This window comes from Ahaetulla prasina, chromosome 3 (genome assembly GCF_028640845.1).
Source record: "Ahaetulla prasina isolate Xishuangbanna chromosome 3, ASM2864084v1, whole genome shotgun sequence".
NCBI classification, from domain to species: Eukaryota; Metazoa; Chordata; class Lepidosauria; order Squamata; family Colubridae; genus Ahaetulla; species Ahaetulla prasina.
Genome location: NC_080541.1, coordinates 34,389,606 through 34,407,145, shown reverse-complemented (window position 1 = coordinate 34,407,145; position 17,540 = coordinate 34,389,606). Strand labels below are relative to the sequence as shown.

General features: G+C 36.1%; 1 protein-coding gene across 2 annotated transcripts in view; it reads right to left on the bottom strand.

Moving 5' to 3' along the window:
• Positions 1–17,540, bottom strand: part of TRIQK (triple QxxK/R motif containing) — a 73,960-nt gene that overhangs the window by 45,473 nt on the left and 10,947 nt on the right. For both annotated transcript variants that reach the window (XM_058176993.1, XM_058176994.1), the window contains exon 3: positions 4,855–4,934. In XM_058176993.1, coding sequence (XP_058032976.1) covers positions 4,855–4,915 — 61 coding nt within the window. In that variant the 5' untranslated portion in view covers positions 4,916–4,934. The remainder of the gene's footprint in view (positions 1–4,854; positions 4,935–17,540) is intronic.

Sequence of the window (17,540 nt, the reverse complement as noted above, 5' to 3'; positions counted from 1 at the left end):
GCGCTATCCAAAGACGTCTCCGTGGTCATATGGCTGGAATGACTAAATAACAAAGGCGCACGGAACGCTGTTACCTTCCCACCAACGATGGTCCCTATTTTAAAATTTGCATTTTTTACGTGCTTTCAAATTGCTAGGTTGGCAGAAGCTGGGACGGTAACGGGAGCTCACCCTGTTACGCAGCACTAGGGATTCAAACCACTGAACTGCCGATCTTTCGATGGAGAAGCACAGCATCTTAGCCACTGAGCCACTATGAATGAAAAAGTGCCCTAAATTCCCTTTTTTTTCCAGATTTTCTCCTGTGTCTCTATATTCTGCTGCACTGCTTTCAAAGACAGGGAGAAATAAGATTCTTATAACAGGATTCTTATAAAGTAACAGGAGCTAACTCCATTACGCAAGGGATTCGAACCACTGAATTGCCAACCTTCTGATCGACAAGTTCAGCATCTTAGCCACTGAGCCACTGCGTCCCTCTCTTTTACAGCATACATTTGTCAAATACTACATAAGAACAGGCTACCAGTCCTGTGTCATCTGAAAAGAGAGAATGCCAAGCCAGGATTTAGATTACAAAAAATTATGATCCATTCATCTTGTGACCAGAACTAATGCTGCAGTGGGTAATCTACCATAGCAAAGAATTTGCTGAGAATTTTGCAAATTTCCTTTTTTGCTGTTATATATTTGGAATCCATGCTTCCTTTTAATTGGCATTCGATGGCACCTTAATTTTTTTATCTGCAGAAAACTTCCCTAGAATTAGTCATGCCTAAAGGTATATCACAGTCCAGACATGAAGGGCTAAACATGGCATTTGGGGATTTACTGGAAATTTTTATCTTCTTCTCCAGTACTACTTATAGCTAAGGAAAAACAATGGATAACAGTGGGAGACTTTACAGAATACAATTCTATGGCAGTGGAACAAAAAAATTCAATTTATGATGAAATCACAGATCCACTAGGAGTCCTGACTAGTTCTACCTGAGTTTGGTAAAGAATAGTATATATCCCAACATTCTTACAATGCAGTCTTGCATAATGAGAAGTAATATACTTCTAATTGTATGTGCAAAATTAATACAAGGATGTGAAAAACAGAAGTGGTTTCTTAAAATGTGAATTACTGGATTTATGTTTTGACAAAGAACAGTCAGTTTGTACAACTAGCCATTATCTAGATGTTCGAAAGAATTTTTATTTCATTTAGCTTTGCAAGGCAAAGAACAAAGGCACATTGGACATTTAATTCAGTTTTAATGGTAATAAAAGACATTTTTAAAATATATATTTGTTGTATTACAGCATACGGTATGTATTTTATAAGCAGCATTTTTAATCTACATTTTATGAAGATGACTTCTTATTGTGAAGATGACTTCTATGTTTAAGAATTTGTGTCGATTATTCCAACTTTTGCTTGGTCTACTACTACAAAAGCATCAGTTTCTCCAAGTAATTAAATCACAATATTGGTTAATGGCAAAATTGGACATCAATTGAACACTTTTTGATAATGATTAATTCATTCAGTGATTAATTACAACTTTCTGCCCTAATTAAAGTTCATCAAATAGTTCAATTATTAAAAGTTATTAAGTAGTGTTCCAAACTCATCTATTGTAAAACTCCATTACCAGGGGAGTTTTCTAGACATCGGCATCAGACACTCACACCATTTGCATGCAATCATGCACACCTTTTTCAGGTTGTTATATTTTTATTCTCTTATCAATATTATATGACAATTATTTTCTCTTTTTTAGGAAACAGTCCATATTTATTATATGGGCTTGATAGTCAATCCCTGGCTTTAGCAAGCATTAGGGTTATGCAAATCCTTTCAAAGTGATCCTGCAGAAGCTCATACAAGCACATCTCTTTGAAACACTGAAGCAGCCATATGCAAATTGGTAGAACTGCCTCATTAACTGAATGCAGAGAGAAACAGTAACAGATTATGAAGCAACTGTGCAAGTGTGGAAAAAGATATGGCTGCTTTAATGATCTTAAGAAAGGAGGTTTTTTTAATGCACGGTTGTAGTAGTTCTCAGAGTTGTCTTTTCCACAGCTGTTCACGGAGGCAATTATCTATATTTAGTTTGTGTCTGCTGCTGAGTTAAGATGTAAGAGTGATGATACATAAACAAATATATACAGTATCTCTCCTCAAAGCCATGACACTGAGTTTAATAGACGATAGTGAGTTGGAAATATTTATTCAAGATTTTTGCTGGTAATTTCATCAGTAAAATATGCCAAGATGTGCCTTGGAGGCGAACTTTGACAGCTTATGATGCTTTGCAAAATTACAATTCAGTTACCAGTCACCCAGAACCATCTTTAGTGCATATTGTAATTGGCTAGTGGGCATTTCTCCCACTGTCCTGGTTGCCTTGAAAGAATTGCATCCTAGACACTTAGCAGCTAGTGTTGCCATCAGGTACTTCATGTCCTTGGACCATGGAGTAAGACATCTGCTTCTCCAGAGTAAGCAGTGAGTGTAAACAAAATATTCTAGTCTAAGATAAGAATTAATGCCTTATTTTTCATCATCAATGCAAGTTTCATTTTATACTAACATAGATAAGTAGCCCAACATTTCATGTCAAGTCATGAAAGTACAGTAGAAATGAATATCTCTGTTTCCACAAGTTTAGAGTAGGGAGTCTTTTATTGCCTCAATTTTTTGTTGCTCTCAGTTTACTTCACCATTTGCACACACAGAGTACAGTTCTGATTTATGAAAGATTAATGTTAGCAAATATATCAGTCTTTAAGCTAAAACAAGACATTTTACTTTAATCAAATTAGAGGTGCAAACTCTTGAGTGGACTGCTGAAATTGCTTCCCCCAAATTAGACATGGAATGATGTGTAAAGTGCGGTAAAGGGAACATCTGAACTTGATATGACTAAGTGAGTATTTTCATATCAGAAGAGAAATGATTAAGGAGTTCCAATCTATTTTCAAATTCAAAAACCTAACTCATTTAAAGGCAGCAAAAATGTTGTCATGTTCACTAAGGTTTGTTGTACCTTTTGTAATGCAGATATATAAGCAACAAGTAGTAAATTCAAGGTGGGATTGGCTATTCATTACACAAACATACAAATAGGAAAAAAATCAGTTTTGGGGAAGTATAAATATGTTAGTACAGAAGTCACTATGACTTTTTGACATTCACATCGATGTCTACAGAGTTTCCAAGGAAATCTGACATTAAAAATGGACAACAGAAAACTCCACAGTGACTTGAAACATGTTTCCTAGATCTTAATTGTGCTTTTCAGTTGAAAAGGTATCTGGGAACAAACTGTGGAGCACTTTCTACTAGCACTTGCTAACCAAAGCAAAACCACACAGCAGCCAGAAATAACTCTGTAGATTCAATCCTGTAGTTGCTGAAGCTCCTGAACATTTACTATTAGAACAAAAAAAAATGCTGTGATCTTCTTTTCGTGCAGCATTTTATTCTTTTGCTAGAAAATTTTTAAAAATGGGTTTACAGCCCATAAAGAGGAGACAGGAAAAAGTCTCCTAAAATATCCTCTGACTTTGACTCTGATTAGTAGAAATTCATTTTAAATTTTTGCTACTTTTGTGTTTCCTTATTTTTTTCTTTTCTTTTTGAATTCATATTGGAATTTGGAAGACTGGCTGCCCAATGAAATAATCACTTGTCCATTTTGTTGCTATCCTCAACAGCTTCCTAATTGACCTTATCAGGAAACTGCCCAAGGAGCTGCTAATCCAGTTCTACAGAGGAATTATTGAGTCTGTCATCTGCACCTCTATAACTGTCTGGTTTGGTTCTGCAACCCAACAAGACAGAAACAGACTTCAGAGAATAATTAGAACTGCAGAAAAAACAAGGCTACCAACCTGACTTTGACTCATGCACTGTATACTGCACGAGTCAAAAAGAGGGCTGTGAAAATATTTATAGACCCCTCGCATCCTCGACATAAAACTGTTTTAACTCCTACCCTCAAAACGACGCTATAGAGCACTGCACACCAGAAGAACTAGACACAAGAACAGTTTTTTCCTGAACGCCATAACTCTGCTAAACAAATAATTTCGTCAACACTGTCAAACTATTTACTAAATCTGCACTTCTATTAATCTTCTCATCGTTCCCATCACCCATCTCCTCCCACTTATGACTATATGACTGTAACTTTGTTGCTTGAATCCTTACGATTTATATTGATATTGTTTCCTGATTGCTTATTTGTACCCTATGACTACCATTAAGTGTTGTACCTTATGATGCTTCACAAATGCATCTTGTCTTTTTATGTACACTGAGAGCGTATGCACCAAGACAAATTCCTTGTGTGTCCAATCATACTTGGCCAATGAAAAAATTCTATTCTGTTCTGTTCTGTTCTGTTCTATTCTATTCTATTCATTAATATGTTATATGTTAGTTGTATTTTATCCCAACTGATCATAAAATTAACCTGAACATATAATACCTGGATTCCCTGATAATGCTTTTTGATATGGCTTATTATCACAATTATTATTAAACATGTGTGTGTGTGTGTGTGTGTGTGTGTGTGTGTGTGTGTGTGTGCATGTATGTATATGTATGTATACGGTCTATATTCATTCGGTTATACTTATTTATTTACCATTTTTGTAACCCACCCCAATACAAAGACTTCTGGTATAAGCAGCACTGTAGAAACATAATAGCAATTCTGTTTTTCCATGATTTTTGTTTAAAAAGAAAACTAATTTATATTAACATTCACTATGTTTCCATTGGGAAACTGTATTAATGCAAAACTTTATGTAAGGTTAGATGAGATGAGATAAAATCCAAGAAAGTTTTACCTATTTGTTTTCTGTACTGATCCACAGGTATTTTTGCAGAAGAGGCATCCTTTTTACCCATTTTTCCGTGTTTATGGACTCTATAATAAAAGATTAAAAAATGCTTAAGAAACTTCACAGCCATTTTAAATGCAGGTCTCATGCATCAACATAATTAATCAATCAATAAATTATATACATACAGGGAAAATATAAGGAGGACAGAATTTGGTTATGGAGAAAATCATATAATCTAAAACAGGGGTCTTCAACCTTGGTCCCTTTAAGACTTGTGGACTTCAACTCCCAGAGTTCCTCAGCCAGCTTTGCACAAGTCTTAAAGGGACCAAGGTTGGAGACCCTGATCTAAAATAAGGATTGAAAAACCTCAAGGAACAGCATAGACTGGTGCTGAATGTGTGGTGAAACAAACTAAATCTATCTCTTTCAAGTCACGTATGTTACATAGCTTGACAAAATGAAACTTATCTTGATTGTTATTTGTATTTTCCAATTGTTTCTTCCTAACATTCCTGAAAGGTCCTGCTCTGTCCTCTTTTTCTCAATGACCCAAGCAACAAGTGCTACTTTTTGGAGGTTTTACCAGTCACCTGCCAGCAAATTTTACCCTCTTTAAGAAGAAAAGCATATTTATAAAAGTCCATGACTTATTTTAATCCTTCTCTTGTCAGTGGCGGGAGGCAGAAATCCTATGAAGTTTTAAATAACACAGGGTGAGTGGGGGAATACTAGCAAATCAAGGAGGAATCAACTTGATATGTAATATTTAGTGCCATTCACAAACTTTAAACCATGGAATATCAGATGAATGCCTGCATCAACAAGGCATTTCAACATTATTCTAAAGAATCAGTCCTTCAAAATAACTACACTATAGCTTCTGTGAAAGCGCTAATTATCTTTTAACTCTTCAAAGATACACTACAGATATTAATAGATTTATCCCCTTTTCTTTGAATTGTGAGCATCATTCATACACTATTCATAAATCCTGTATGGAACATTTATAATTGCCCCTGCTGATTCTGTTTCTCTGTCCATCTGTCTACACACACACACACACACACACACAGAGAGAGAGAGAGAGAGAGAGAGGAACTACAGATAATATAAGTACAAAATCAATCAATCTATCTATCCATCCATACGCACACTCACAATGAAACTACAGATAAACAACATAAATGCATTCTTTTTATTTCATGCCTCTTTATCCTTCCTTCAATTTCAGATATGAGGAACAAAAAGAAATAAAAACAGACAATTAGATGAATAGGTATTATATCCAGGTTATAGTTTATTTCATTCATCAAAAAGAGCTAACTTTTTTTTGCCACAAAACATCAGCAATGAAAAAAAATGTTTTAACTTCCAGTAACATACTTAATGGAACACAATGTCAATGTTGTTATTAAAGAAGTAGTAGTAGTTTGGGCTAGTAAGATGAAGCACTTAGATGTGTATGTGCTTCAGACTGTCCCTGATTTTGTAGCAGCCAATACCTCTAAAACTGCTGTGACTTTTCTTTGTTCTTCAGAGCTGCTCAGTAATCATCATTCATTTCAACTGCTTTGATAGTTAGATAGCAAACTCCCAAGAAACCCACTGAGACATTAGCACATGCAGCCACAATGTCTAATAAGACAGCTATTTGCATAAAAGATCAGCCACAATTTAAAATGTCTTGCAATAGATGTGGAAAGGGAATAACGGATCTATATTAGCATGTACAAAACCAAGATTGTTTTCACAATTGAATTCCCAGGGGACCAAAGCTCATCACCTTTTCCTGATTAAAAAAAAAATCCTTCAGGTTGCTATAAGCCTGTTAACTAAAATATGGATTCACAAGGAAAAGAATGTTGATTATTTATTCATCCTGTTTGAGGAACAATTTTGTTGTAATCATGATACCGACTCATGAAATATTTTACAAAGGAAACCATTTCCTCTTTATACAATTAACCCAGCTTCCTTCTTTTTTTCCCTTTCCTTTTTTTTTTAAGAAGGAATGAGTTCAACCCTTTTTCTACTGTATGAACATGAGAAAGTCCTAATGATGGCAAATATAGCAGAAGTAAATGGTTTTCTTTGCTCTGACAACGTATAGTGGAAATAATGATTTTGTATATAAGGGTTTGGCTGGGGATTAAAATATTGCATCAAAATGCCATCGCAAAGAGAAGTACTACCTCCCTGGCCCCACCCTGGCTTTCTAATTTATAAGGAGCAGAGTAGAAGAGCCAGAAACCTTTTTCATAGAGAAACAGTTCAGCTACGACACATTGTCTCCACCAGTGGTGGAATTCAATTTTTTTTTACTACCAGTTCTGTGGGCGTGGCTTAGTGGGTGTGGTGTGACTTGGTGGGCGTGGCTTGGTGGGCATGGCAGGGGAAGGATCGGAGTGAAATCCAGCAGGTTCTGACAGGTTCTGGAGAACCGGTAGTGGAAATTTTGAGCAGTTCAGAGAACTGAGGACCCAGATTGTTGGGGGCAATAAGTTGACTTTGTATATAATATACAAATGGATGAAGACTATTGCTTGACATAGTATAAGCCGCCCTGAGTCTTCGGAGAAGAGCGGGATATAAATGCAAATAAAAAAAACCTGGCAAATACCACCTCTGGCTGGCCCCAGAGTGGGGTGCGAATGGAGATTTTGCAATATTCTTCCCCCAGGAGTGGGGAAGGAATGGGGATTTTGCAGTATCCTTCCCCTGGAGTGGGGTGGGAATCAAGATTTTGCAGTATCCTTCCCCTGCCACGCCCACTAAGCCACACCCACAGAACTGGTAGTAAAAAAAATTGGATTTCACCACTGGCAAATCCCCATTCCGTCCCCACTCCTGGGGGAAGGATATTGCAAAATCTCCATTCCCACCCCACTCTGGGGCCAGCCAGAGGTGGTATTTACCGGTTTTCCAAACTACTCAAAATTTCCGCTACCTGTTCTCTAGAACCTGTCAGAACCAGCTGAATAGCACCCTGGTCTTCACCTTAACATTTCTACCACTCATTTCTCAACACAGTAAACAAAAGAGAGGGAGGGAGGGAGAGGGGGAGAGAGAGAGAGAGAGAGAGAGAGATGTAACTTTTGAAACAGAACATAACTCTGTTATTTTGAGGTTACATTCAAAGCCTGATTCAAGTGACTTTGAAAAAAAATGGTAAAATTGATAAAAGCTTGATTTCTACAAAAAAATGTTCACATTGAATTTATATTTATAATTCATAACATATAAATGCATCAATTCTGTCTCTTAGGAACCAAAGTTATTAAATAACAATAAAGTATCCAAAGTATTATGTGAAGCTAAAGCTATAAAACACTAAGAACTTTACTATCAACTTTAAACATTCAGCAGTAGCAAAACTGAATGTAATATTTGTTCTTCCACATCACAGCCCCATTTTCTGCTGAACCAACACTATTAGAAACATTCCTAGATTCCAAGTATTCATCAATGACGTATTTGGAAATACTTTTGATTTTTGAATTGGGCAAGCACTACCCAGTCTGTGTGTGTAGAAATGCAGTAGAAGTTCATCTGGTTCTTTCTGTAAATCTACATTTGAAATAAACTTTATCAAAGCACTATGGAATAAGGAATTTTATTTCCGAATTTAGAAAAAAAATATATTCAGGCATTGTGTATTGACGGAATTTGGTAGAAATTGGCAATGCCTTGTTCATGTATAAACCATTTGTTTTGTTAAATTTGCACTGTTTTTAATTTCCTAGAAATGTTTAACCAACATTACTGTAAGCCTCACTTGAATAATACCATAAGAACTCTATATTTAGAGAAAATCTTACATAAGATACCAAGTGCCAAGACTGACCTGTTTAATCAGAGATAAGACAATAAGTATTTTAATAAAGGCTGGAAAACTCTTACCAACTTTTTATTGAAAAGGGGGGAGAAATGAACTGGTGATTTGTGGATTTGTTGATTAAAAGTGATTGAATATGGGAAGAAGGGAATTGTGATGTAACTTTAATAAGGGAGCAGAAGAAATAAGTGTTAATTGCTTTAAAGAAGATCAGAAGTTTTTTTTATCTTTCTTTTTTCTTTTTGAATCTCTGCACACTTTTTGTAGCTATTTTCTTTTCTTTATTTTTTCTCTATATTGGTTCACATCACATTTCCTTTACTTTTGTAGTGTAAGTAATGCTATATTACTTCTGTGCTACAAGTAAAATGTGTTAGATCCTGCTTCAAGGCTTAGAAATCCACCCAATTTTCATCCAGTATTAGCCATCCATTATGTATGCACATGTACTTTTCTTCTTCAATCAACTCTCAATAGTAATTATATCCCATCTTTAAAGGAAAGGTTTAAATATGCCCCTGACGGCAATTGTATTAAGTTGCTTATCTCACACTTCTTATACTAACTCAAAAAGTCTATATTAAGAATTTAGGTAATATTCCAATTTATTAGTGCAATCAATGAATAAACTGATGAACTGCTAAAGGCACAGATCAGCAATAAAAATTTCCTTAATTGGATGACCACCCTACTTAAAAACAATTATGCAAACAAATCAAACAATTTGATTTATTATGCAAAATACATAATAAATCAAATTGGTCAGTACTTTTCTTTTCGAAAGCATTTTCCTTCTGGATTTTGGTTTTTAGAGATAAGTCCCATAGTGAGAAGAACTCCCAAGTATTTAATACTGAGCTCTGGCCAATCATATATTTCCTTAATGCAGAAGTAGACAATTTGAGTTCCACAGAGGAATGAACCAAAGAAGCTTATTGGATGAGAAGCGAAATGTCTTCAGAGAAAAACAAAGAAAGTCCAGTTGCCTTTTGAAAAGCACCTTTGGGACAGTAAGACCTGAGCTATTGAGATTCTATTGCTCCAGTATGTCTTTTTTTTTTGGTGAAACTTTTTATTTTTTAGACAAACATAAATAAAAACATCTTCAATACAAATACAAACAGTGTGTCGGTTGGTTGATTACAAATGTTTTGTGCAATTTCACCAAATTCATATCTAATTTTACATTTTACCAATCTAATATATATCCAATTGTTTTGGTCCATTAATCATTTGTTTAACTATAAGTATTTCTTCCCTCACTTCGTACAAAATGTTCTAAATTTTAAATTAATTGTACTACATCGTTTATTTCACCATCTTGAATCAAACCAATGATATTATATTTTATATATTTCAACAATTCTAGCATTATAAAAACCTCTATCAAACTTCATTAACATAGTTTTTATCTAACCATTGATAAAATGAGTCCCATATCTTCCTGTCCCATATCTTCCTGTCCCCTAATTTCAAATGTCAATTTGCTCATTTCAACACATTCCATTATTTTCTTAATAACTTCATCTTGCATTGGTATTTTCTCATTTTTTCCAATTTTTAACAAACACAATTCTAGCCGCTGTTAATACATTCCCAATCAAATATCTCATTTCTCTATTGTAAGTTTCAGGTATGATCCCCAATAAAAAACCCTCTGATTTAAAATCTATGTGGTTTTTTTATCATTTTTTCCAACCACGTGTGGTTTTTAGTCCAATATCTTTTAGCTTCTACACACGTCCACCACATATGGTAATATGAACCCAGTATCTGATGACATTTCCAACATTTTTCGGATTTGTTCTTGAACATTCTGGCTATTCTCATCGGGGGTAGATGCCATCTGTAAAACATCTTGTACAAATTCTCTTTATATGCAGTTGACATTGTCATTTTATAATTTTGTAACCACAATTTTTGCCATTTCTCTAGATCAATCCCATGTCCAAAATTTTCCCTCAAGCAATCATTGTTTCTTTAACTTGTTCTTCTTCCAATTTAACCTCTAATAAATATCCATATAATTTTTTGATTAAATTTTCATCAGTACCTGTTAAAATTAGTATGTCTTCAAATGTATAGTTCTAATCCTACATAGGTTTTCTCTTTCCACAAAAGCCCCATTCCAGTGGAAAACTTATTTATTGGTGCTTTTTATTTTATTCATTTGTTTGTTTACTATTTATTAAATTTCTAAACCATCCAATTCTAGACAGCCCTGAGCAAAGTCAAAGTTAGAAAAGCAACAATTCCATAACGAAAAAACAAAACTCTATAAAATTACCATCCAAGGCAACAAAACCATCTTTTCCCATCCTCCTTCAGTTCAGTTATTCTATTCTGTTCTGTTCATCAAAAGGTCCTCTCCATTTATCTTAACCAAAAACATGGGGGGGGGGGCGAGGAGAGTCTTTTTAAAGAATGCTTCAGTGCAGGCAAAATGGAAACCCACACAGGTCTTTGAGGTGGATGCTGTTCCAAAGGAGAGTATTGCAGTGACCAACGCAGTATTGCAGATAATCCCTCTGCCAATGTTGCTATCTTAACATCTGTAGAAGGAAAGCCTTCATATGTAAAAGTAAAGGTTCCCCTTGCACATATGTGCTAGTCGTTCGCGACTCTAGGGGGTGGTGCTCATCTCCGTTTCAAAGCCAAAGAGCCAGCATTGTTCGTGGTCATGTGGCCGGCATGACTAAATGCCAAAGGCACACAGAACGCCATTACCCACAAAAGGTGGTCCCTATTTTTCTACTTGCATTTTTTATGTGCTTTCGAACTGCTAGGTTGGCAGAAGCTGGGACAAGTAATGGGAGCTCATCCCATTACTTGCGGCACTGGGGATTCGAACTGCTGAACTGCCGACCTTTCAATCGACAAGCTCAGCGTCTTAGCCACTGCGCCACCGCATCCCTAAATATGTACAGAATACTAAAGAGGACTCGGCATTCACATCCTGATTTAAGTGGAAGCCTCTCCACATGTTCTTGTACATGTATACGATTTCTCCTGGAAATGCCAATTGAGACATTAGTATGGGCAAAATTTAACCAGAACATTCAAAGGGTTCTGGTTTCAACAGCATCTGAATACAGCTAGTATTTATGTCATTATTTACAGTGTACTTTTTATAGTCAGTCAGGTATCAATGATCAGTTCCATCTCAGAATGGTCTAACACAGTGGTAATCAACCTGGTCCCTACCGCCCACTAGTGGGTGTTCCAGCTTTCATGGTGGGCGGTTTTGTCCGATACTGAAGCACTTTCCTTTTTTTTTAAATTTAATTGACTTTTAGAAAAAATTTCATAGCATTATTTAAAAAATGTTCATTAGGTTTTCATAAAATTCCCCATGACAATTGAAATTTCTGAAAATATACTATTTATATCACCAGCGCATAAATTTAGTTCACGTTACGTAAGTGAAACTAAATGGGGCTATAGTGCAACCGCAAACAAAAGAGCCTCATCCCAGAATAGCTTGCGCATCTCCCCCCACACCACCCAGCTGTAACAGACAAGCAAAGCTGGTAGCCGGGTCCCACTCCAAACCCAATCCACGATGCGCGAGAGCCATGCGCAGATGACGATACACGACGCATTACTGTGGAACCGATGGGCAGTTAGAAAATTTTACTACTAACAGAGATACAAAAGTGGGCGGTAGGTATAAAAAGGTTGACTACCCCTAGTCTAACAATAGGATCCTTAAGATGCATAAAGGAAACACTTTTGCTGTTTAAGCATTACAAATGGTTGGTTACCTTTAAAAAACTCTCTCACACACACACATATTTTCTTAGACAACATATTTGAACTCACTCTCCATAAAGGACCTATTTTTACATTTTAAGGAAGTTTATTTCCTAATCTCACTAACTCAGAAGTCATTGATTACACACACAGAGAGCTACATATATATACATACACACAGATGCAAATGTACAAGCTATAAATCACACATACTGTTTTCATTCATTGATGGTTCTATATGCACTAAATGATTAATAAGAATAATAATATCCAAAGGGACATTCTGTATACATAGCAATATCTACTGGCATAGAAAAATTCAGGAAATTAGTGGATCTTGTTTAATGCTTTTTGCTTCAATTGCAGAAGATGATAAAATATTAATAAGTGTTTTTGATCATGAAGATAATAAAATTTTAAAAAGTAGTTCTTCATTAGAAAGAAACAAAATTAAGAATCTGTAGCTAATAAAATGAATTAAGATTTTAAGTAATGATCCAGCAACAAATGTTGTATACTGTGTTTAATTACTGTAAGTGTTCAGTTTTCTACATTTTGAGAGCCATTATATAGTGCAGAGGTTAAGATGTTGGAATGACAACAGAGCGAATTAGGTTCTAGTCCTGTCAGGCACCAAAAACCAGGAAAGACATGTATAGTTATTTCCAAGCAGCTTCCTTAATTGTTCCTCATCTATATACAGAAATCTATACTTGCATTATTAAAGATACACCCTGGGTAATTGCTAAGGAGGACTTCTCTTATCCCATTTTCCCCAATCAAACTATCTAAGCGTTGCTATCTCTTGGCCCTTTGAAATGCAGCTCCTCTCTCTTGGGAATCCAGACTACATTCCACCATAAGACCACCCATAGTCACAGTTTATTGTGGACTAAAGGAAAGAAGAATTTCTAAGTTTCTATAGATATCACAGGCAGAATAATGAAAGCTGATGATTTTGCTGGTTTGGTACCTGTGTTAGTAATCAGTTGATTTCCAGATGCAATTCAATGTTATGGCTATTTTTAAGATCTCTCATGGTCCAGACCAGGGGTGACATCCAGCAAGTTCTGACAGGTTCTGGAAAACTGGTAGTGGAAATTTTGAGTAGTTCAGAGAACCACCTCTGGTTTGAAATACCATCTCTGGCCAGCCCCAGAGTTGGGTGGGAATGGAGATTTTGCAATATCCTTTCCCCAGGAATAGGGAGGGAATGGGGATTTTTTTTTTAAATTTGAATTTATATCCCACCCTTCTCCGAAGACTCAGGGCGGCTTACAATGTGTTAAGCAATAGTCTTCATCCATTTGTATATTATATACAAAGTCAACTTAATTGCCTCCAACAATCTGGGTCCTCATTTTACCTACCTTATAAAGGATGGAAGGCTGAGTCAACCTTGGGCCTGGTGGGACTTGAACTTGCAGTAATTGCAAGCAGTTGTGTTAATAACAGACAGCCTTAGTCCGTTGAGCCACCAGAGGCCCTTTTTTTGCAGTATCCTTTTCCTGGAGTGGGGTGGGAATGGAGATTTTGTAGTATCCTTCCTCTGCCACACCCACAGAACCGGTAGTAAAAAACTTTGAATTTCACCACTGGTCCAGACCCAATTATCTGAGAACTGCCTTTTCCTGTATTCATTTGTCCCCATTCAACCAGTTAAAATGCAATAAACTTCCTATAGATCTTGTCCTTACAGGGTTGCCGTAGGAGGGAACAACAAAAGCAGGCATTTCCATTAGCTGCTTTCCCTCTCTGTAAAAATTAACATAACATAACATAACATCAGAGTTGGAAGGGACCTTGGAGGCCTTCTAGTCCAACCCCCTGCCCAGGCAGGAAACCCTACACCATACAGATGGTTATCCAACATTTTTTTAAAAATTTCCAGTGTTGGAGCATTCACAACTTCTGAAGGCAAGTCGTTCCACTTATTAATTGTTCTAACTGTCAGGAAATTTCTCCTTAGTTCTAAGTTGCTTCTTTCTTTGACCAGTTTCCACCCATTGCTTCTTGTTCTACCCTCAGGTGCTTTGGTGAACAGCCTGACTCCCTCTTCTTTGTGACAGCCCCTGAGATATTGGAACACAGCTATCATGTCTCCCCTAGTCCTTCTTTTTGTTAAACTAGACATACCCAGTTCCTGCAACCGTTCTTCATATGTTTTATCCTCCAGTCCCCTAATCATCTTTGTTGCTCTTCTCTGCACTCTTTCTAGAGTCTCAACATCTTTTTTACATCATGGCGACCAAAACTGGATGCAATATTCCAAGTGTGGCCTTACCAAGGCATTATAAAGTGGCACTAACACTTCACGTGATCTTGATTCTATCCCTCTGTTTATGCAGCCCAGAACTGTGTTGGCTTTTTTAACAGCTGCTGCACACTGCTGGCTCATATCTAAATGGTTATCCACTAGGACTCCAAGATCCCTCTCACAGGTACTACTATTGAGCAAGGTACCACATATACGGTACTGGTGCATTTTGTTTTTTTGGCCTAAATGTAGAACCTTACTTTTACTTTTTAAATGTAGAACCTTACTTACTTAATTAGACCATCCCCATCTTTCTGAGACCTCAGGAAAATACTGAAGACCTATGTTGTACAGGAGAAGTGTGTTCTGTGATTTGAATATGGGGTCAGAAGCCTTTATATTTCTTGGTGAGGTTTTGTTTTGTTTTTTTATTTATTTATATGAATTGCAGGCTTTCTGGGATATTTTTTATGTTTGCAGTACATTGTTAGCCATCTAGAGCCTGTGGGAATGGGTGGCAAAGTAAATAAGGCAGGCAAAGGGTAGAAGGAAGAAGAGAACACATGCTTAGACTGTGAAAATGGATAAATTACTATTCCCACTCATATAGAAGTTTCACATTTTAGTTCAGAAAAATGAAGGAGAAAAAAAACCTGACTTTATACAATTCAGCAGCAGAATAATTGTTGAGCTGTGGAATGTCTTTCCTTAGAGATTTTCAAGATGAGGTTGGGCAATCAGCTATGTTTATTAACTTACAGAAATGCACGAAACATATAATTAATTTACAGACCTCATTTGTTCATGGAATTCATTTTCCTGAGATATTACAGTAGTCAATAACTTTGATGGCTTACAAAAGAGACAAATTTAATAGCAGTAAGTATATTCATGCTTATTAGGAATCTAGGTAAATCAGCCCTCCATATTTAGATAGTATTCTGATGTTTATTAGGTGCTGAGAGCAAGCATTATAATGCCTTAATGATAAGACACCCTTTCCTGAGCCATCACCTTTGAAAATAGGGTGATAAGTGTGATACAAGGGAAAATTTAGTGATTCATGGACAGCTTCCAAGTTTCTGCTTTCATTAATTTAAAACATACCGATATGAAATTCTTGTGGGTACTTAACAGAAGGAAGTGCAAGATACTGTAACCACATTGTCTTCCTACATAGTGACTGTCACAGTGTTTAGACATGCTGTAGATGACTCCTGGTTTTTATCTTTTTGAATTACTGGGCCTTTTGGTTTATTTAAGTAGTTTTGGAGAGTTTTAATTGGTTTGTGTACAATGGCGATGCAGAAGGTGATGCAGACAGACAGAAGACTGGTAGGGCACATACTTGAACACAAGTAACATTCAGATGACCCAATGAAAACTCTATCTCATAATACATAGACAGACTTAGCTAGAAAGTTCATAGCTGGGAAGCTATGAACTTCTAGACCAAAATAAATCCAAAAGTTCTAGGAAATTCCTGTGAGTTGTCATTCAGACAAATTAATCATTCACAAAGGAGGCAACAGTTACAGAAATCAGAACTATAAACTAGTAAGTTCAAAACAAGGAATGTGTGAGCAGGATCTGATTGAAACAATTTTAAGATTCCTTCTTCATCCTCCTTTGTCCCAATATGCTCCGTGGAAAACTTCATCCAGACCAGGGATTCTCCAGAGCAACAGAAGTGTCAAGGAAAATTATACCGTGTTTCCCCAAAAATAAGACCTTGTCTTACATATATATTTTTGAACCCTGAAATAAGCGCTTGGCCTTATTGCCAGCCGCTCAAAATCCCGATTGGGTTTATTATCAGGGGATTTCTTATTTTGGGGAAAACAGGGTATTACTTAGCCTGATTCCAGTGAAAAGTCTCTGTTGAATCCTAGTGTTTTCCATAAATGGAAGGGGTACCATCTGTTCACAGAATGACCAATCTGGATCACACTATTAGCCATAAATAAGAACATGTATTAATGGAAATGAAAATAACTGAATAAACATGTGTGCGTGCATATGTGTGTAATTATACATAGAACTTGCACATCAACAACACGAATACTTTCCACTCACTAAAAATATGTTTCATAAATGTTATTCAGCTGTCCTCTTCTCTTTTGCAATGTAGTATTATAGTTTTCAACATCTGCCACATAAAAAAGTAAGTGTTCTTCCAAAGACTTGCTATGCCTGCAAATATGCTTAGGAAGGCTTACATCAATAATTACACTAACATCTGAGGATATAATTGTGCCTGTAAGGGAAGGAGGCTTCTCCTGCTGCCATATTCTGAAATCCTTCCATGAATTTTCAACTTTAATTAAATATATGAATGATATTCTATGTAGAGCATAATGTATTTCTATACTTTCCAATTCTTGTATTCAAGGCAGTCAGGGTACTGGGGAATAAGAAGAGTGACAAGAATTGAGTGAATATCAGCATATTGGGATGATGTGACTGTTTTATATTGATTTTCAGCAAATCTAATCCTGATGTAAGGGTCAGTTCTCAGGCTGATAAGCATTTTGAAAGCAGTTTCCTAAAAAACACTAGCAAAATAAGTAATTACCATAAAAATATACACTTTCTTGTTAATTCTGAGAAAAGTCATTAATAAGAATTTTTTTTAAAGTCTTGAGCCTTTCATTTTAGGTTTTCATTTCATTTTGGTTTTAAAATGGAAATAGTTCAGTTGGAGAAGTCCTTGTTATCCCATTCCTTTCACTTCATTTATCTTGATAGTAGATTTGGTATGATTTGATCCTGGTGAAACTAATTGATTTTGGTTTAAATCTAGATCCAAAGATCATTCAATATTCTAAGGCAGAGTTGTTG